We start from the raw sequence: 21,822 nt of genomic DNA, 5'->3' as shown, positions 1-21,822 counted from the left end.
TATAAAGTTTCTGTCTACATTATGTATTCCATGAATCTCTCTGATGTTCCAGCCATTTCCTTGAAAAAAAAAAGCCAGACATGACCAAATTGGCAATGATCCAATAACTCAAATGCCTGCTCACTTCTTGTCCACTTTTATCTAAAATGGTAAGGTACCTCTCTGAAACGTCCTTTGATTAAATTAAGCCGTCACGGCTCATCTCTGTAAGGGCCGTCAGTGCGAGACTTTGTAAATCCGGTGCCGAGGGAGCGCAGCAGGGGGGACTCCTAGAGCCTTACCCTGAGATTAAAAGGCAGATGAAAGGGGATAACGCCTTCGCCGTCCGAGAGCAACACGTGTCGTGGATAAAAAAGATCAATTGTGTTTTCTCCCCCTCCTTTTGTCGGCATCCCAATAAGATTAGCTCAATCAATAGAGTCTCTTATGAGTGATTGGATTGTGTCTGGGCCTGGAGAGGGAAGAACGAGAGCGAGGAAAGCGGCTCGATTTTCCCAATGATTAAAACGCACCCGAATTGCTTTGATAGCATTGAGGACCTTGGTTGTGTAAGGGCAATGTTCGGAGCAGATAGAGGATGGTGCCTGCGTATTACAGATACTAGGAAGGGATTAGACTGATACATCGGGTGCAAGAGATAGAATTGGTCCACATGGTTAGTACTGAGAGCTGTGTAGTACACTTTTCTTGAATCTATGTGTGCCCCATTTATCCAAAATTATTGTGTATATTTTATTTAAAATAATTCGATATGATTAGATTATAACTGTAATGCAAGTTAGCACGGGTGAACAAGTTGTACATTCACTTGCTAGCTAGTAATTAGTAAGCAGGACAGTTAAACGACAAAATTGCATCAAAATGTTGTGTGCGTGTTCTCATTCAGAAAAGATCATCTCTTCATCCGCCTAATAACAAATGTGCTGATGTGTGTAGTGCAGCAGGTGGTTGGATTCAGAATAAGTGGCATACACTATCCTATAATATATTTAAAGCGCACCTATTATGGTTTTGAAACATGCCGAGTTTTGTTTTAAAGGTCTCGTACAATAGATTTACATGCGTCCAAGGTCAAAAAACACTTTAATGTGCTCATAATTTAAATTGCAGCATTACCTTTTTGTTTCCCCAGTGTCAAACACGAGTCGTTAAATGATCCGTTCTATTGGATTCGTTCTAAACTCCACCTTTCAGAGAGCATATTCTGCTCCGATTGGTCAGATGTCCCAGTCTGTCGTGATTGGTCTACCACTGTCAGCGTGTGTCGCAAAGGAAACGCCCACCACTATAACAAGTATCAGCTCCGTCTGAAAAAAAATGAAGACCAAAGGCGGGGTTTTTTGTTACAAACCTACGTAGGTTAGTACAGGAAGTAAAGTCTGGAATCACTAATGACTCGTTTCATCTATTCAGAATCGGTTCCTTCTTTTGGGAGTCAATAACTCTTTGATTTCTGAAACTTTGCAGATGTTTTTACATTCACAAACAGCTCTATAACGCACTACATGAAAGGTAATTTCTGAAAAACCATAATAGCTCCATCCATCCATCCATTATCCGTACTGCTTAACCTACGGGACTCGGAGCATGAGCTGGGGTACAACCTGGACGGGGTACCAACCCATTGCAGGGCACAAACACACACACATTCTATTATATATGTATAATTAGGAAACAAACTAATTTTTATGTATGCATGTGAAGGTTTAGGAAACGGAAAAGGTTAAGCCATTTCAGCCCACAGGTCTTGTCATTTTGAATTCCAATTACCCATAATCGCCTACCTCGCTCCTGCTTGGGCCTGCATGGCTGAGCAGTGTTTTAATTCAAAGATGGTAAACCATGATACACAACAAAAGGTTCATTAAGGCAAAGTAATTAAAGACGTGAAACGGCAGCGCGTCATGGCCGGCTCTAATAAAACACAAGCCTCCTGTGGCTGCCACGGGTCTTAAACTCTCCTGCGGAGAGAAGAGGAGTTTCCAGCCTCTCGCTCCTTCTTCATTCGCCGGAGTGGAGGGTTCATAAGAAATCAATCGTTCGCTGTATGCTACAATAAGCGTGCACTCATTAGCACTACACACACACGCACATTCCTGATCATTTGTCTTCTTTTCACAGAGGGACCTCGAGGGTGATTTGAATTCCCCTCTCCTGCACAGATATGCATGCTCATGATGTTGCTGATGTTGCTGCATATTGGCTTCGATTCCTACTATAAGCCTGTAATTAGTATTGTACTTTGATTATGCTTAATGTTGTCTTAATGATTATTACTGCTGTTCTGTCATTTTTGCGTAACTGTATAGATAAAAAATAAAATGAACTATATTCCCTCAGGAAGTGCATCACTCTAGTGCCCAAAATTTGGTTTTGAATTGAAGGGTTATTGAATGAAGCTAACAAGTCATGGAAGTATAACACGCGTATTGAAACCGCGATTTTATCATCAGTGGCCAGCAGCATGTGAACTGAGATTTTTTTCTCAGTTATATGCAAATTAGATATGATGCGGTAAAGCAACAAATCCAAACAATTAGCTCAAATGATTCATCGGCTCAGTCCTATTGTGTGTATGATCCAGAATTTCTTCTGTTCCACCTCTCATGACTTTAGATCCTACTTGCTATTAGTTCCCATTCACTGTTTGACATGCAAAAACTAACTGTAGTCTCAACTTATTTTGTCATATAAGTTCTTATTAAATGTGTTTAGAGACATTATGAAGAAAAATAGAGCTTGGAAGGAAGTAGCAGAGATCATTGGTGCCTGTGGTGAGTGTACATAGCTAGTTCAGTTAGCTTGCTAATCTACCAACAAGCTAGCATGAAGCATGTAACATCTAAATCAGTTTTCACACTAATTAGTGCATTATTTAATTCATGTTTAACTAGTTCGCTTTAGAACCAATATAGTTTATCTACTGCTGTTTCTCCAAAAGGAAAAAAAAATTGCTGGACAGCTCAGACAACACTTTAAGTAATGCAATGTGTATACAAAGTATTTGTCAGGATTTAAAATGGTGGCCACGGTTTGTTTTTTTCCCCCCTCTCTTCTCTACAGGCCATACTGTAGTATGTCTCAGAATGTTTAGCAGTCTCAGAAAGATGAAGTTTATTTTAAATTAATTATAAATATACATGATTTAACCTTAGCATGCAGTTTCCTCTGTGTTAATTGGTTGTCATACGTTCTGTGGATTTTTTTTTAAGTGTGTAATCATGCAAATTCACGTAACCTGCTGTGAATACTAGTCATTATATTTAAATTAGCTGACTAGTTTATTCACTCACCATCAATTTTCTCATAAGAAATCAGATAAAAAATAATAGAAAAGGGTATTAGCTTTCCTTAACTATTCTGCTAATGGTGACAGCCAGTGTTTTTCGCACGTAACAAACGGACGTGAGGAGAGTGCAGTACTTTTCCCCCTGCTCCTTTTCTTCAGAGAGAGATCATGTAATGGAGGCAGTTTCGAGCTGACAGTCTGTCGCCGAGGGCACCCCATTTCCTCACTGTGCTGTCACAATGAATATGTGGATTAGATAGTGATATGAGCTTGGCATATCAGGACATGAGCAGTGTACGCCATTAAGATGAGCTTAGGAAATAAATTCTGCCGTCGTTTTGAATGGAATATTGTAACACTTGATATTTCACAAAAAGAGTACAGTCATTCTTAATAAGGATATTATGTCAGGTTGCTTAGGTTTGGATGAGTCTGATATTCTTTTTATTTCTTTCCTGAATGTCAAATGTTATTAAGGATGCTATTAAGATCTCTAGTTTGGCATTTACACTAGTAAAATGTTGGTCTTATGTCACTCCTAAAGTGCAGGGCACTCATTTAAATGTTCATTAGGGAAACTGCGGGGTATATAAGATTCACTGGTCAGTGTGACCACATGAAGAACATTCACTTCGGTGGAGAAATGACTGATCACCCGTTCATTGTATAATGAATATTTATTTTAAAATGTTGTTGAAATTTTAAGTATAGGCTTGGAAATGATCAAGACTGTGCTTTGGCTGTAGTATGTCTTAACCTAAACTCATAAGACTAGTCATAATTACCTTCTTCCAGTTGTCAAAGGCACTTGAAAGACCTTTGCTTATCATCTTCATACTGTAGATTTATACTTTTTAAGAATTGCTTTGTAATCATGAAGATTATCTTGTGCTCATCCTGCTGCTTTCAAGCCTCCTGTTTCAATCTGATTTTTTGTTTGAAATCTTTTTTGCATATCTGGAAGCCTTGAGTCTTATTTGGCTGCTTGGTTGGAAACTCAATGATCATGTTATTGTCTTGCTGAAAAAGCAGTTTGAAACTCCCTTGATCTGGTTATTAGATTGTAGAGTCTAATTTGGCAGGTTGGTTGGAAACTCCATGATCATGTGATTGCTTTGATGATAAAACTGTTTGAAACACCATGATCTGGTTATTTGTTAGTAGAGTCTAATTTGACTCTTGGTGGGAAACTCCATAACCTGGAAAGGTATCTGAATAGTGGTTTTAAGATCATTTTGGAACCTCTATTCCCTCATGATTGGTTTGGAGAGTTTGTTTATGCTATTTACGTGGTTATTGGTTTGACACCCGAGCTGACTCATTGGTTGGGAGTTCCATTAGTGGCTTGCAAACTCTAACTTAGTTGTTTGCTAGCCATTTATTAGATTATGGGTTTGGGGAGCCATCAATTTTCATACTGTGTTTGGAAACCCAAAGATATTGACATTTGCTGAGACACTATATGTCCAAAGGTCTGTGGACACCTGACATCAAACCCATATGTGGTTCTTCCCAAAATTGTTACCACAAAATTGGAAGCACACAGTTGTATAGAATGTCTACGATGTATAGATGGCAGCAATGTCCACAAACTTTTGGCCATATAGTATATTTGGCTGCTTGGTTGGATACTCCATGATACTCCATTACAGAGTCTGATCAAGCCATTTGAAAGTCCATGATGTCATTATTGGTTTGTAATACCAATATTTTTGGCTGATAACCTGTTTTGCAAGGTCTTATTTCGCTGTTGTGAAACTCCATATTTCTATATTCATATTTTCATATTGATTGGTTATTAGTTTGTACACACTGAAATACTCATACAAGCATCCTGCCATCAAAGTCTACTTTCAGCCCTTGCCACCACAATGAGTTTTCTCTGTGGAATTAAATGCAATGGAAAAGATCCTGACTGGTAATACTGGGCATTGTCTGTTGACCACATAGAGAGACTGTTTGCTAAAATTCCGTTTGAAAAGTACCCGTGTTCTTTTCAGGGGGAAATTGTTGCTATTTTGGTGGAGAGTTCAACCTCCACCAAATGTGATGTAATGAAGTAAATAATTTCCATAAATCAAAGCAACCCTCTGTTCTTTGACAGGATGGGCTAGCTGTGTGCATATCCCACTCTGGTTCCTCATTAGTGTGCTGTATTCTATCCATTACTATTCTTTAATTAGCATTTGGTGTCTCTGGTCGGCCAAATTTTGAAAAGGGCTCATGCGTCATTTAACACTGCATTCTTCCTCATCAAGCTTGACCCCACCTTTGTGAATATTTTACAACCAAATATGGGAGTGGGGGTGGAGTTGGGGATCACTTGTGGTTGGACATACAGTTCTGAAGGAAAGGCATTTAAAAATTATGGAAGGAGAGGTCTGTTTTGAGTTAAGGCCAATAGATCCTGAAGTGCTTTTCTTTCATTTTCTTCTCCGGAACTCACTTTGATAAGAGCCTAGTACCCCTCATCCATATAACATAGACATATAGGAAGGGTGCCTATTGACCTCCTCGGCCCTTATCTACTTTATCTGATTTACGTTGCCAAATCTGAATCTTCACTATTGATTAAAACATAATTAGTTAATTACGGACAAGCAGGAGAGGGGAGGGCATGGAAGCTGGCCTGAAGGGCACCTGGGAATTTTCCAATAATAACCCATGCATGATAAACGGCGGTTTCGCTTGGTTCAAATTCCTTAGGCTTCTCATGGGACAGTGGGTTTAAAAATATACATATATATATATATATATATATATATATATATATATATATATATATATATATATATATATATATATATTTTTTTTTTTTTTAACTATATAATGTTTTTTTATATGTTATTTTCACAGCTCACAAAAATGTGAATTGTCCAGTGATTTTTGAGTAAACATGGTTTTATTCCTGGGGTTTGTGTGTAAGAATGGTGGATGCTCATAACACCAATTCTCCTTTTTAAACCCATTGGCTTGGAAATAAGTTTAAAAAAAAAATCCTACGAAGATTTATTGGCAAGATGCACGGAATCCCATTACAGCCGAGCCAATCAAGCTGCCGTGTTTTATGATGACTGTACAAGGCCATGTGAGAGGTGCTGTGCCAATGTGTTTTGAATCTATTAAGCATCTGTTACCTGACAGGAAGCTGCTCTGTCACCATCGATCAAATCTGCCTGATGAGGGCCATGCCGATTTTTTGGCAGGGATACTTGTAGAGCGTGTGTGTACGTGTCAGTGTAGGCGCTACTTCCTTCCTTGAGCTATATTCCCTCTGGTAATATCACTCTCTCTCTTTTCATAGGTGTGATGAGTGTCAGCTCTGTTACCACTTTGGCTGCCTGGACCCTCCCTTAAAGAAGTCGCCTAAGCAGACAGGCTACGGCTGGATCTGTCAGGAATGTGACACCTCATCATCGAAGGTGAGAGTTGCTTAGGGAGGCTGAGGTGGAGACAGGGCTGTAACATCAATGATTGTAATGTGATTGCATTCTACCAAACCACAAGATGCATATCAAGAAAATGTACTAAAATCACACTAGTGGGTCAAATAGAGGTGTTGGTTTTGATCCCAATTATAAATTTATGGTTTTCAGTTTGTGTGCGAGAGTATGCGCGCGCGAGAGAGAGAGAGAGAGAGAGAGAGAGAGAGAGAGAGAGAGAAAAACAATGGCTCATTAAGTGCTAAATTTTTTTTTTTTTTTTAAATAGTAGCCTTCTTCATTTTTTTTCTCAAAATATTAGCCAAAGTTGTTATGTCATTTGATGCTAAATTAATCTTTTTTATCATAAAAAGAAAAATTTAATGTTCTAAAAGTGTTGGGATTGGGGGCAATTTAGAAGATCCTGTAAAACGAGTGCATATCAACAGTTTATTCAGAGCATGTTGTACAGTGCATCCGGAAAGTATTCACAGCGCTTCACTTTTTCCACATTTTGTTATGTTACAGCCTTATTCCAAAATGGATTCAATTCATTATTTTCCTCAAAATTCTACAAACAATACCCCATAATGACAACGTGAAAGAAGTTTGTTTGAAATCTTTGCAAATTTATTAAAAATAAAAAACTAAAAAAGCACATGTACACAAGTATTCACAGCCTTTGCTCACTACTTTGTTGAAGCACCTTTGGCACCAATTACAGCCTCAAGTCTTTTTGAGAATGATGCTACAAGCTTGGCACACCTATTTTTGGGCAGTTTCTCCCATTCTTCTTTGCAGGACCTCTCAAGCTCCATCAGGTTGGATGGGAACGTCGGTACACAGCCATTTTCAGATCTCTCCAGAGATATTCAATCGGGTTCAAGTCTGGGCTCTGGCTGGGCCACTCAAGGACATTCACAGAGTTGTCCTGTAGCCACTCCTTTGTTATCTTGGCTGTGTGTTTAGGGTCGTTGTCCTGTTGGAAGACCTTCGCCCCAGTCTGAGGTCCAGAGCGCTCTGGAGCAGGTTTTCATCAAGGATGTCTCTGTGCATTGCTGCACTCATCTTTTACTCGATCCTGACTAGTCTCCCAGTTCCTGCCGCTGAAAAACATCCCCACATGATGCTGCCACCACCATGCTTCACTGTAGGGATGGTATTGGTGATGACTGGTGCCTGGTTTCCTCCAGACATGACGCTTGCCATTCAGGCCAAACCGTTCAATCTTTGTTCAATCTTTGGTCTGAGAGTCCTTCAGGTGCCGTTTGGCAAACTCCAGGCGGGCTGTCATGTGCCTTTTACTGAGGAGTGGCTTCCGTCTGTCCACTCTACCATACAGGCCTGATTGGTGGAGTTCTGCAGAGATGGTTGTTCTTCTGGAAGGTTCTCCTCCCTCCACAGAGACACGCTGGAGCTCTGTCAGAGTGACCATCGGGTTTTTGGTCACCTCCCTGACTAAGGCCCTTCTCCCCTGATCGCTCAGTTTGACCGGGCGGCCAGCTCTAGAAAGAGTCCTGGTAGTTCCAAACTTCTTCCATTTACGGATGATGGAGGCCACTGTGCTCATTGGGACCTTCAGTGCTGCAGAAATATGTCTGTACCCTTCCCCAGATCTGTGCCTCGACACAATCCTGTCTCGGAGGTCTACAGACAATTCCTTGGACTTCACGGCTTGGTTTGTGCTCTGACATGCATTGTTAACTGTGGGACCTTATATAGACAGGTGTGTGCCTTTCAAATCATGTCCAATCAACTGAATTTACCACAGGTGGACTCCAATCGAGTTATAGAAACATCTCAAGGATGATCAGTGGAAACAGGATGCACCTGAGCTCAATTTTGAGTGTCATGGCAAAGGCTGTGAATACTTATGTAAGTCTGCTTTTTAGTTTTTTATTTTTAATAAATTTGCAAAGATTTCAAACAAACTTCTTTCACGTTGTCATTATGGGGTATTGTTTATAGAATTTTGAGGAAAATAATGAATTTAATCGATTTTGGAATAAGGCTGTAACATAATTAAATGTGGAAAAAGTGAAGCGCTGTGAATACTTTCCGGATGCACTGTATATTGTTTTCCTCAAGCCATTGGGGAAAAAGACGGCAAAACACATGTGTTTAGGAAATGTTTAAAGTGTTCAATTGAATAAAATTTTGTGAATATGGCTACAGTTGGGTGTAGTTGTCACACTCCTATCGTGAGCATAGTCAGTTTAATAATTGTGTTTCATGATAAAAACAAGGTCAGATAAAAGTAATATGCAATGGCAATAGGAAATTATAGGTATTTACTGTTAAGCACATCAACAGTTAAACAGTATAGCTAATGTAGGACAACCTTGCTTCGGAATGTCCTTAGAAATACTATTATATTTCATCGATCACCCGTTTTCATTTTTAAGTTACACTCTGATGCTTTTTGATCCCAGAATGCGGCCTCCTCACACACTCAGCATATGCATGTATTTGGCTCCTTTAATGATGGATCAAAGCAAAGTGGCCTGTGTTTGAAATTTTAAGGACGCTCTAATGCGTTCAGGGGGAAATCATCCAGCACTTTAATTCTCTGATATCTGCTTTCGCGACAGTGACTCAGAGCTCAGTGCCATCGTTTCTCTTAGCATACCTGTCTGGCAAAAGCTCTTACCTCAATTCTGGAGACAAAGCACACTGTTGACTCAAACCTTGCCTTCTATATTCATTTTAATGTCTTTCCCTCAGAATTGCACGTCCAACCGCCAGTGATTTTTCCGCCAGTCACATTTCCCCCCTCCTTGAATCAAAGGCAATGTGTTTCAACTTCCAAACCTAATTAAGTTAATAAATGTACCCGCTTTTCAATTTATCTTTAAAAGGCCAGCCTGAGCCTGCCAGGCTCTATCTGCATGGAAAATGGAGGTTAATTGATATTGCCAAAGAGAACGTGGAATGTAAAAGCATAGTGGGATGTCTGCATGGCGGGAACAGCGACACAGGATTACCGTTCAGCAGTAACATCAAAAGGTTAAAGACGATAGAGATATTTGTTTTCTGGTTTGACTACAAGGGTCGGCCATGATGGTCCTTTTACGCTGCATACATTTTTCATTTTGATATGAAAATGGGAAAACAAAGAAAGAACTTTTTTTACTTCTGTTTTTTTTTCCCCTCAAGGTATTGTCTATTTTTCTGTTCCATCCACATTTAATTAAAGCAGTATGACAAGTCCTGGATAAGCATTGTATGGACATGCTAATAGAATTACTTCTAGAATTATAGAACTAAACGAGTGAACTGCTTCTGTATAGGAAATACATTTCTCTTAAATCCTGGATTTTATAACATGGACCCCTAAGAATTTAATCGACAGTTGACCCCCCGTCGTGCGCCATGTATTAGGTGTTGAAAGTCAAAAGCGCAGAAGAAAGCATAAGAATGATGACCTGCTGCTACAACACAAGGGCTAAGCGGCTGTGAACAAAAGCGCAGAGCAGAGGTAGAGAAAGGAGATTTAGACAGTGGGAGGCATACGGCGGATTAAGCAAGCCTTCACTTTTTAAACGAGTTCCCTGGCAGCCTGCAGGGGGAACCGCTCCAATCCCCAGAGAGCCTGAAAGCCCAGACGCAATCCCGTTTAATCACACGCTTACACACAGCCTGCAAAAATTGGGCTACACACTCTTCGCTCTCTCTCTCTGGCATACACATATTTTAGTTCTAGCCAATTTTCTGTTGTAGCAGCCGCTGCCGCCTGGTATCTTTGTCTAGCTTGAATTTTAGGCATGCGTCAATATCATTGTTTTCTTTTCCTGCTATTTCCTTTTAATAACCTGTCCAAGATGACTATTACAAGTAGCTGTCTGCTAATAAAAACACTGTACGTCATACACTCATGAAGAGTGTTTTAGCTTTGTCCCTCTGGGAGAATCCAAGTACCCATCGCTTCAAGCGAGAGATCAGGGGGTGGAGTCAGACCTGATCTAGCTCCTCCTACCCTGGCAGAGTCGAACCAGGTAATGGCGACAACTCAGTGTGTTGTTGATCAGTGTGTTGTAGTGTCTCATGAGTTAGGGGGTAGGTTTAGGGTTATAGGAGGTATTGGATCAGGTCCAGCTCAATCCCCTGGACTTTTTGTTCTGCAGCAAAGACAATCTCAAAGAATTCCTAGCCTACATCATTTCAATGAACTGTTTTGTTGTTGTTTTGTTTTTTAAGCCAATGCTGTCATAAATCATTGAAGAACTGGATGTGGTTTGATGCAGATTTTTACAGAAAAATATTTTAGGTGATCCCAGACTCCCATTACTTTATGGGTAGTTATTAGATTTTACAAAAATGAGTAGGATATTTGCATCTTGATATTCCGCTACTATGCAGTTTATAATGACTTTTTGTTCCATTTCATTAAGGACCTAAAAGTCTTAAATATACCTAAAACTTAAATTCTAAGACAACTATTGCTTCTTAACTTCTGGACAGTAAATCTCTGGAGTACAAGTCGTACCCCATTAAATTCTCATTCGGATTCGGAGACATGGTGTTGGTATAGAGTTGGTTTGATCAAGGATCAAGTTGGAATTTAGGAGGTGGAGAAAGAACGTTTTAATTTATATGTTATTGAAATGAGTTCATAACATTCAGATCACGTAAATTTGTTCATGTACTAAGGACTTCAATTGACTAAGTCTAATTGGGTGGACAGATGTTATATTTTCAGTATCCAGTCTGGCATCAAAATAGTATTATTTTTTATTATGCTTTTTTAGCAAAGATACAGGAAAGACTTACCAAAGAATTAGCAAAAAAAGAACTGATTTTGATTTAATGATTAAATGTATATGAATACATTTAATACAAAAACAGTTAACAGTGGTTTTGAGTGAAGGAACATATTTGTACAATTATAAAATGAAAGCATTTCTCTATAAAGCAGAGTGAAACTCTATTTTGTCATTATTATTATTATTATTATTATTATTATTATAACCCTTATGTCATGCTGTGATTTACATTTGAATCAAATTACAATACCCGAGCTCAGCTTTACTTGTTGTTCATATAAACCAGGGGTATTCAAGTAACATTTTTAAAGGTCCAGTTAAATAAAATGGCCCAGGTACACAACTAGTATGACTGAATGGTGATAACAAGTACCGTTCAATGCTTCACCATTAATTATTATTTTATGGCTTAGTTTATAACTAAGACAATTGGCAGTTGGTTAAGTTTTGTTCATGGTGGAAATTCGCATCATTACTTTTGAATAATGCCATGAACTCTGAAGAAATGAGAACCCCACAACTCCTATTGTCCCAAAAATTTAACCGATGTTTACATCTGGTTGGTGGTGTTATGGTTCATTGCTTTATTATGGAGAAAGCCACATACATTAGTCACAGTTATCGCAAACATTGTTAGGCTTTTTTTTTTTCCTTGTGTGCCTTGAATGCAGCCGATAGTAGTTAAATTCCTTCAAAAGTATTTTCACATTATGTTTGATCTGTAATATATTGCCATACCCGCAATTGGTCCACATGCATTTTTTTTAATGCCATTTTAAAATGCAGCCATGATTCACCTTCTGTATGAGAGGGTCGACATTAAAGATGTACGTCACTCTCGCTCTCTGGCAGCTGGCAAATGAAGAAGCAGCAGTAGTGAAAAGTGGAACCGAGGAGGTGATTTGTTATCCCTTCCAGCCTTGACTTCTAGATGAGGGCAGAGAAGCATTTAGAGAAATGAGAGAGGCTCATGCACTGCACCGCCATCTTCTCATACGCTACATCTCGATCAAAGCACGGGGCAAAACACCGCACATACATCACGGCCCAGGGCACTGTTATACGCAGGCTTGAGACAAGATACTCGTGATGCACAGCGTGATTTGATCCGCCTCGCTAAGTTGTCCCTCTCTAACTTTCTCTCTTAACGCTTTTTTAAAGGTCACCACAGATGGGTTTCTGCCTCTCAGGTCTTGATTAATAATATTGAAAAATTGCTAAATCTGTTTCTCCATGGACAACTTGTCAGTGCTTGCCCACTGTATCATAAAATCCCTTAATTATGTCTGCCTGTATTAAACGAAGAAGTCGTCGTATTAAGGAAAAGAAGAAGAAAAAAAAAGATATATCATGTTTGGTTTATGGGTGTGGAGGCATATGCAGGGTGTGATGGGGTCAGTGCACTGCAGTAAAGCCTTTATTAGGTAGAGTTGAGTTCATTACACCGGCTGCGTATTACCCTGCCTGCACATGTTAGATAAACCTCCAGCCATCAGGGGCCGCATTCCAGTGCCGTCACCTCCAGAGCCTCACAGAATTGATTCAGGCAATAAAACGACAGTTCTGCTGTAATATATGGATGGCCTTTAATTTGAGTGCCCGTCAGAACCCTGAGCGGGGCTTGTTTGAGCCTTATTTACACTCCCATGATGAACGGTTCGGGCATATCGGCTCTGTTTTGAAAGCACCACAAGGCTCAGTAATACCCAGAGGACTCCGAATGCATGGGAAGAGTTCAGCAACCCCACACACTTGAGTCAAAAGACTCGATAAACAGGAATGCCCATTGCAAATGAAGAGTTCCAGGGAACTACACTGCTTTTGAAGACTCAAATGTGAATAAAATGCCCAGAGGAGAGGAAGAGAGTAGTCAGAAAAGTTTAGCTGCCCAGCAGACTTGAGTCAAAAAAAAACCCCATTTGTAATTCACACTCGATCACAATCAAGTGGCTGCTTCTGAACAAACCGAGTTTGTCTTTGAATCCATTTTTTGACCTTGAGATTTCTATTGTGTAACATGTCAAATTTATTGACTCGGTTGTTAAAATCACAGGATTTTACACGTCAGATGGTCCCTCCACTAAGCACTTCGGTGTTATTTATGATCCCGCAGTTAACATGCTGTTTGTTAAATCCAGTTCTAAAGGCGATTACCTTTACAAGCGCAGTCATCAATCAGACCACTCGCACAGTGACCTGCAAAACGGCCTAATTAAGTTAGCCTAATTAACTTAATTAAGTGCCTCAGTCTGGCTGCTTTACTGTGGATGGGAAATTGAAAGAGGAAATGGAGATCATCACTCATCGGTCTTGGCGCTGTTCGCGCAGCATCTTGATGTGGATGAAAAAGAACGATCGGAGTGTTAAAAAATGTATGTAGCATCATTATTACTGCCATAATGCACTTCTGTGTGTTAAGTATTCTATCATTTTCAGTGGTGAATGTGAGTAGCAAATGAATGCTAAGCTGTTTATATTAAAGTATTTAATTAAAATTTCCCCCCTCATATTCAAGCACTGAAAGCACTATGCTGCAGTCGATCCATTCTGTGGAACAGGTATGCTATAAATTCACACTTGAGAGAAGCACTGTGGTGAAGTACTATCACTTTTCTCACTAGATCCTAGTCCTTCTTTGTTTATATCTCTAAAAACAAGTGAACATCAGGCTTGTGATGCCAGTTGGAAGCGAGGGTCATAACATAAATGAGAGACCAGCCATGAGATTTGTCGTTTTGATCTGTTGCAAAATCTAGAAATAGAACTTTGATGCTAGAGAATAAGCATTAGGATGAGTAACAGCAAAATAATAAAGAACACAGTAAGTGAGATTTTTAAAATACCTTCGAAAAACTAAAGGAAAAGGCATGCTCCCTTAAGAAAGTCTCCAGACTGCGATAAAGTCACAAGTATACAGTATTTACTGAGTACACCTATACTATATGGCTTAAAGTTTTGTGGACACCTGACCATCACACCCATATGTGTTTTGAACACCCCATTCCAGATTTAGTCCCCATTTGCTGTTATAATACAATCCCACTCCCACTATATAATGTAATCCCACTCTTCTGGGAAGGCTTTCCACTACATTTTAGAAGGTAGCTGTGGGGATTTCTGCCCATTCAGCCACAAGACCATTGATGTCAAGCACTGATGTTGATGAGGAGGCCTGGGGTGCAGTTCTTATTCATCAAGGTGTTCAGTGGGGTTGAAGTCAGGGCTCTGTGCAGACCACCACCACTCGAGTTCTTAAACACCAACCTTGGCAAACCATGTCTTTAATGACCTCGTTTTGTGCACAGGGGCATTGTCATTCTGGAAAAGGTTTAGGTACCTTAGCTCCAGTGAAGGGAAACTGCAATGCTACAGCATACAGAGACATTCTGGACAATTTTAGACATTATGGGTTACTTTTGGCCATATAATGTAGCTGAAAATTGACGGAGTATAAATGCTAGCGTAATGCTGTATATTACACAAAACTCAAAGACTAGCATAGAGAAAGTAATACAAAATTAGCGTAAAAGCTGGAATGTTGACTTTTAACTGGAGCTGACATAATGGGTACGTTATGCCATGCCGGCATTCTAACTTTTACATTGCTCTATTGTGATGATGTCATCTCTGATCTGCTAATCCCTGCATCGAATCTGGTTCTCTTCTGGGATATCTTAAATGTGTAATAGAGTGACATACACAGGGAGCCAAAACACAGGGTGTCCCAGGGGTCTCCATACATAGCGAGGGGACTATGTTTGCCAGCACCACGTCGGTTGTGCCTTCGTCAGTGGATGTTCGTGGACGTCCACTTCTCGGTCAGTCCGCAACACTTGCTGTCTTTTTGAATTTGTTAATAAGTTTGGCAACAGTGTCGTGTGTGTGTGATGTGCTCGCCATGTTTCCTGTTAAAGTCCAATGCAACCTTGTGACAACTTCCTGATCCTGCCATGAGAATGATTTCAATACGTTCTTCTTTTGTCAAAGGCGTTCTTCAAGGCTATCTGGGGAAAAATATATATATATATATATAAACCAAGTATCAAAAGGCTTGGAAGACAGTTTGCTAAAAAAGTGTTAATTTCCCCCTATGTATGGAGACTTTTAAGACATCCTGTACATCCAAGATCTACAAAGCTGTTGTGTCTTTAGTCGACTTTCTCAGCTCTTAACCTGTACACTCCGTCTCCATTCGGACACACTTTTGAAGGTGAAATAGATAAAGTTTATTCTGACAGCTCTTGAAGTCAAGGGCAATTGGACTCTAGAGTCCCATAGTGTAGGTGTGTGTCTTTTGCTTGTTACACTCGTGACCACAATGTTGACTAAAGGTTAGCGTGATTTAGAGAGGCAGTAAGGGACCTTTGGGGACCTGTCCATAGGGTGTTAGTCCTGGGTTCAAACAGCGGCCCTCACTGTTCCACTAAGCACTAGGAGTTTATGAAGATGGAGGGAAAATCAATGCAGTCACATCACCTCTATCACTTTAACTAGGATAGCCATACGCCTTCCTCCTCTCTCTGGGGCCAATTTGTGGAGTAAACAAGAGTGAAGGTGATGGTCCTGCCCCATTACTCAGCCCTGAATAGATTTTAATAAGCCTGCAATGGTGGTCTCATATACACAGCTGTGTTGAGGAATAGATCAATCATATGCAGGCTAAAACCTACACAGATGAAAGCTTAAACCAGTAGATAAAATGTTCATGTTTTGTCCAGGACTTTACAATCACTCCTCTGGTATAGTGTTGGATTCTGTGACATAGTGGCCTTCACATGTTCTGGGACGATTTGTTGGGAGAAAACAACACAAATTTACCCCCGTAATCAGCTGACTTTCAATTAAATGTATGGCAGCTGCAAATAAAAGCAATAAATGAGCAGGCAGATGTTACAGTGATTTTAGCATAAGTGAGGGTGTTCTTAGGCATGACGTGAAGCAGCAGTCAGACCAAATACAAATGAAAAGAAAAAAAAAAAAAACAAGCTACTGAAGAGGGAAAGGATGTATGAGGTGAAAAATTCGCATTTGCTTCTGGTAGTGTTTACTTTCGTCTGCCTGCATGCTGACTTTATCTAGGTGAACTTAGACCTGTGAAATGATGAGCATTGGTTTTGTGAGCCAAAAGAAAACAAGAAGGTGGCACTCTTGGGGGGAAAAAAAGTATGCATATTGTATGCTGGGTAGGATTTGCTGTGCATTTTTATTTACTGTATATACACTCACCGTCCTGTACGCATGCTCATTTATGTGCTCAGTTATCAATAGTGTGATCTCTGTGACTGTGGCATGGTTGTTGGAGCCAGATGGGCTGGTTTGAGAATTTTATAAACTGCTGATCTCCTGGGATTTTCACACACAACAGTCTCTAGAATTTACACAGAATGCTGTGAAAAACAAAACAACATTCAGTGGGTGGAAACAAACGCCTTGTTGATAAGAGAGGTCAGAGGAAAATGTCCAGATTGGTTTGAGCGGCCAGGAAGGATATAGTAACTCATATAATCACTCTTTTCAGCTGTGGTGTGCAGAAAAGCATCTCAGTATGCACAAAAAATCTAACCTTGAGGTGAATGGGCTACAATAACAGAACAGCTACCACATCAGGTTCCACTTCTGTCAGCCAAGAAAAGAAATCTGAGCCTATCATGGGTACAGACTCACCCAGACTGGACAGTTTTAGAGATTAGAAGACTTTTTACAGTCTTCAGCTGTTGGGAACCTGACGTGGTCTTCTGCTGTTGTATCCCATCCACCTCAACGTTTGATGTGTTCTGTGTTCCGAGATGCTTGTCTGCTCGCCATGATTGTAAAGAATGCTTATTTGAGTTACTGTAGACGTCCTGCCAGCTCAAACCAGTCTGCTCATTCTCCTCTGATCTCTCTCATCAACAAGGTGTGTCATCCTGGAGACCCTCCGTGCACAGGATGTTGTTTTTTTTTTTTTTTGCTTTTGCTAACATTCTGTGACTGTTGTGTGTGAAATTCCCAGAAGATCAGCAAGTTATGAAATACTCAAACCAGCCCATCTGGCACCAGCAACCATGCCACGATCAAAGTCACAGAGATCACATTTTCTTCTTCATTCTGTTATTTGATGTAAACATTAACTGAAGCTCTTGACCTGTATCTGCATGATTTTTTTATTCCATTGTGCTGCTGCCACATGATTGGCTGATTACATAACTGCTTGAATGTACAGGTGTTCCTAATAAAGTGTATGGTGAGTATATATTGTGTTCCACTTTGTTTTTATATGCGCATATTGTAAGGATCCGGCTAGATCCTTACGCTTTATTTTATTACACTGCAGGATAGCATTGGCTTACACACGGTTACAGGTCGGTCATTAGAAGAGGATTAACTGAGTAAAACATCCCAAAAATGGTACCTTAACATGAGACCGCATGTCAGCACTCAATGTGGAGGTCACAGAGAGTGAGAGAGCAGAGCGGCGACCATGCCCCTTGACTCCACATGACATCACCATAGCCGATCATTACAACATGCTCAGATCTACAAATATCTATAAACTTATCGGTTAATGAACAATAAATAACTTTCAATACAGTTAGACGGTTTCTTTTCGCGTGCAAGTCAAGTCGTGCTGTCCACCGACATAAGCAAGAGGTTTTGGGGAAAATTTTATTTTTTTCTCTCTTGTCCGCTAGGATTTTCTAGTTAGCATGTGACATATTGGTGTTTTATCAATATTTGCTGTTCAGATTCTAAAAACTGAAGCCAGTCTTCTCTTGTGCATCCTTTTATATTGCAATGGAAGGATTTTTTTTTCTTGTTTTTTTTTTTTCCTCTAGCACACCCATTTTCAAATAGGGACACCGAGTTACAAATGCTTCTGTACTGGAGGGTATCTCTCAGCTGCTATAAATCTTGTTAATGAGGGTCGGGGGACTGCTATCTGCTCGTCACGGATGAAATGCACTTTTTTTTCCCAGAGTGTTTGGGTTCCTCCAGAACTTTATTTTTTTTCAAAAACTTCCTCGTCCTACTCAGTCCAGTAAGAGCTTTTATACCTCTATTTCCACCATTGCACCCATTTCTCCTGAACAGTCCCAGCTTTTCTCATACCAACATGCCTTGTATTTCATCACTCACCTTTACGGTGAGTCATGAAAGTTTGTGAATCCTTTAGAATTTTCTATATATTTGCATAAATATGACCTAAAACAACATCAGATTTTCACACAAGTCCTAAAAGTAGATAAAGAGAACCCAATTAAACAAATGAGACAAGTATTATACTTGGTCATTTATTTATTGAGGAAAATGATCCAATATTACATATCTGTGAACCTTTGCTTTCAGTATCTGGTGTGACCCCCCTTGTGCAGCAATAAGTGCAACTAAACATTTCCGGTGACTGTTGATCAGTCCTGCACATCGGCTTGGAGGAGTTTTAGTCCATTCCTCAGTACAGAACAGCTTCGACTCTGGGATGTTGGTGGGTTTCTTCACATGAACTGCTTTCTTCAGGTCCTTCCACAACATTTCTATTGGATTAAGGTCAGGACTTTGACTTGGCCATTCCAAAACATTAACTTTATTCTTCTTTAACCATTCTTTGCTAGAATGACTTGTGTGCTTAGGGCTGTTGTCTTGCTGTATGACCCACTTTCTCTTCAGATTCTCTTCATAAACAGATGTCCTGACATTTTCCTTTAGAATTGGCTGGTATAATTCAGAATTCATTGTTCCATCAATGATGGCAAGCAGTCCCGGCCCAGATGCAGCAAAATATGCCCAAACCATGATAGTACCTCCACGATATTTCACAGATGGGATAAGGTTCTTATGCTGGAAAGCAGTGTTTTACTTTCTCTAAACATAACGCTTCTCATTTAAATCACAAAGTTCTATTCTGGTCTCATCCATCCACAAAACATTTCTCCAGTAGCCTTCTGGCTTGTCCACGTGATCTTTGAACTGCAGAAGAGCACAATGTTCTTTTTAGAGAGCAGTGGTTTTCTCCTTGCAACCCTGCCATGCACACCATTGTTGTTTAGTGTTCTCCTGATGGTGGAATCATGAACATTATCATTAGCCAATCTGAGAGAGGCCTTTAGTTGCTTAGAAACCTCCATTGCTCATGCCATGATGTACTTCCACTAACATGTGTTGTGAAGATCAGACTTTGATAGGTCCCTGTTCGTTATTGATTGATTGATAACATCTGAATCACTTAAAATCTGATGATTTAAAGTGCCCAGGAAATTTAAATTTTAATTTCTTACAATAATGGACACATTATGGACTATGCAGTATATTCATGTATATTGAAAAAGAAACATGATCAAAATGTTTGATAGATTTTTTAAAATCTTATTTATAATAAAACATGATAAAGAAAGAAAGAAAACTATTATTGAGTGCAAGGATTAAATTTGTATATAATTAAAAGCTAGTAAATTCTGCTAGTTATTGATTCATTTAGCCCCATTCTTTAAGAGGGATCCTCAGTATACTGTATTAAATCACCAGACTTACACAATTTCCTGGCCTTTTTAAAATGTAAAATAATGAGTTATGAGCAGTTACTGTGGTATATGGGAAGCTGTGCTGTATTCTTACCACACTGTGTGTCCCAGCCCACACAGCAACACATTGACACACCACGCCAGCCCCTAAAACCAAGCATGCATTGAACAAGGCAACCAATTTACCTGTGGAGGCTGAGCGCTTGTGTTAATTTGTGATTTAATATTATGCTCTAAATTGGAAACGGAGTGAAAGTACTTTCGCTCACCGTTATATTTGCCCCTCAAGCATCAAGGCTTATCAGATGTAGGCTTGTGCGTTTTACCGCTGATTTAATCAGCCATCTTCACTTAAATTCACCTCGGTATCCGTCACGCCTCACTAAAATGGAAAACGCATTCTTGGGGGTGGGGGTGGGGGTGAGGGGGGTAAGGCAGATTAATGAACGCCCTTTGTAATAAACGGAAATGGAGAGCGCAGATATGCACAGTCATGAAGTTTAATTGTGCTTTCTGGAGACTAGCTTTGACTGGGCCTGCGAGAACAAGAGAGAGAGAGAGAGAGAGAGAGAGAGAGAGAATGAAGGAGAAGGAAAGGGAGGACAGGGCCAGAGGTGGTTCAATGTAGCGTGTAACACACAGCCTCAGCCGCCTAATGAACCGAGTGTATATGACTAACCGCGCTTGTGTCGTATCCACCACTCCGACAGGAGCTTTAAATCACTCACACACAAACTCTCTCACACACACTTACACTCTTAGTAGACTAAACATTTACACACACACACACACACACACACACACACAGCCTGTGTAGATTTTCCATTATTTATAGTTTTGAGTACTATGTTTTCCCGAAATAAAATATACTTCATTTATTTATATTTACATTTATATTTCAAAATGCTAGAAGCGCCAGCGTTTTAAAATCGAGTTATCCTCAAAAGGGGAAAATTGCGACACCAACACCCTGCGTGCCGTGAAGCAACTCCTATTTATTCATTTCATTTTAATTGATGATAATTATAAATACAAGCATGAAAACTGTGTCTATCTTTATAGCATACTTTATTCATAGTCTGTAGACTGACAGACTTTTCAGAACTCCAGCGTCCAGTAGTTATTCCATGTTTAATAATATTATAGCAGATCAATCTGATTTAGAAACCATTATATTTACATTAGAAACTAGATGAAACATCCTGTAGAAGCCTAGAAAGGCTATAGCAAGCAAATGTCATGCATGTGTCTGTTTGTAATCTATTCATGGGGAAATGGCATTCGTGAAACTTTATCAAAGAATATATGTTTGTAATGAGAAATGAGGAAACGCATCATCATCATCATCATCATCATCATCGTCGTCGTCAGTCTCTCAGTCATCTCCTGAGGTAAATGTGAGTCACAGTATTTAACAAACACGCAGCCTCATCCACTGATCACTGTTCACGTTTACTCATAAGTGTGCTCAGTGTGTTTTATTTGCCTGAATCTCAGTTTATATATATATATATATATATATATATATATATATATATATATATATATATATATATATATATATATATATATTATTTTATCAAATTTGACAGCTGGTATTTAAACCATTTACAAACTGAATCTATTAGGCCAGGGTTTCCCAAACGACCCAAAATTGACATTATGAATATAATGTCTAGACCCCAAGTCTAGACCACCCTGTATTCTTTTAAATTCCCGAGTCATAATATAGGACTACCGCAACATTTGAACATTTTATTACATTAGTAACAAACGTATGTGTAACGTACAGTAAGTGACTAAAAACCAAACATATATCTCTTTGCACTGACTCACCAGTCTAGTGTAAAGGA

At 39.6% G+C, this 21,822-nt stretch overlaps 1 protein-coding gene across 3 annotated transcripts in view; it reads left to right on the top strand.

The window, feature by feature from the left end:
- phf14 (PHD finger protein 14) overlaps positions 1-21,822 on the top strand; it is a 104,417-nt gene that overhangs the window by 69,984 nt on the left and 12,611 nt on the right. For 2 of the 3 annotated variants that reach the window (XM_053638732.1, XM_053638733.1), the window contains one exon: positions 6,594-6,711. In XM_053638732.1, the coding sequence (XP_053494707.1) occupies positions 6,594-6,711 (118 nt within the window). Of the gene's footprint in view, positions 1-6,593; positions 6,712-18,800; positions 20,367-21,822 lie in introns of those variants that run through there. The other variant, XM_053638734.1, reaches the window with a different exon arrangement.

Source organism: Ictalurus furcatus, chromosome 12 (assembly GCF_023375685.1).
Source record: "Ictalurus furcatus strain D&B chromosome 12, Billie_1.0, whole genome shotgun sequence".
NCBI classification, from domain to species: Eukaryota; Metazoa; Chordata; class Actinopteri; order Siluriformes; family Ictaluridae; genus Ictalurus; species Ictalurus furcatus.
The sequence above is the reverse complement of the archived record's forward strand: the minus strand, read 5'-3'. Positions and strand labels throughout refer to the sequence as shown.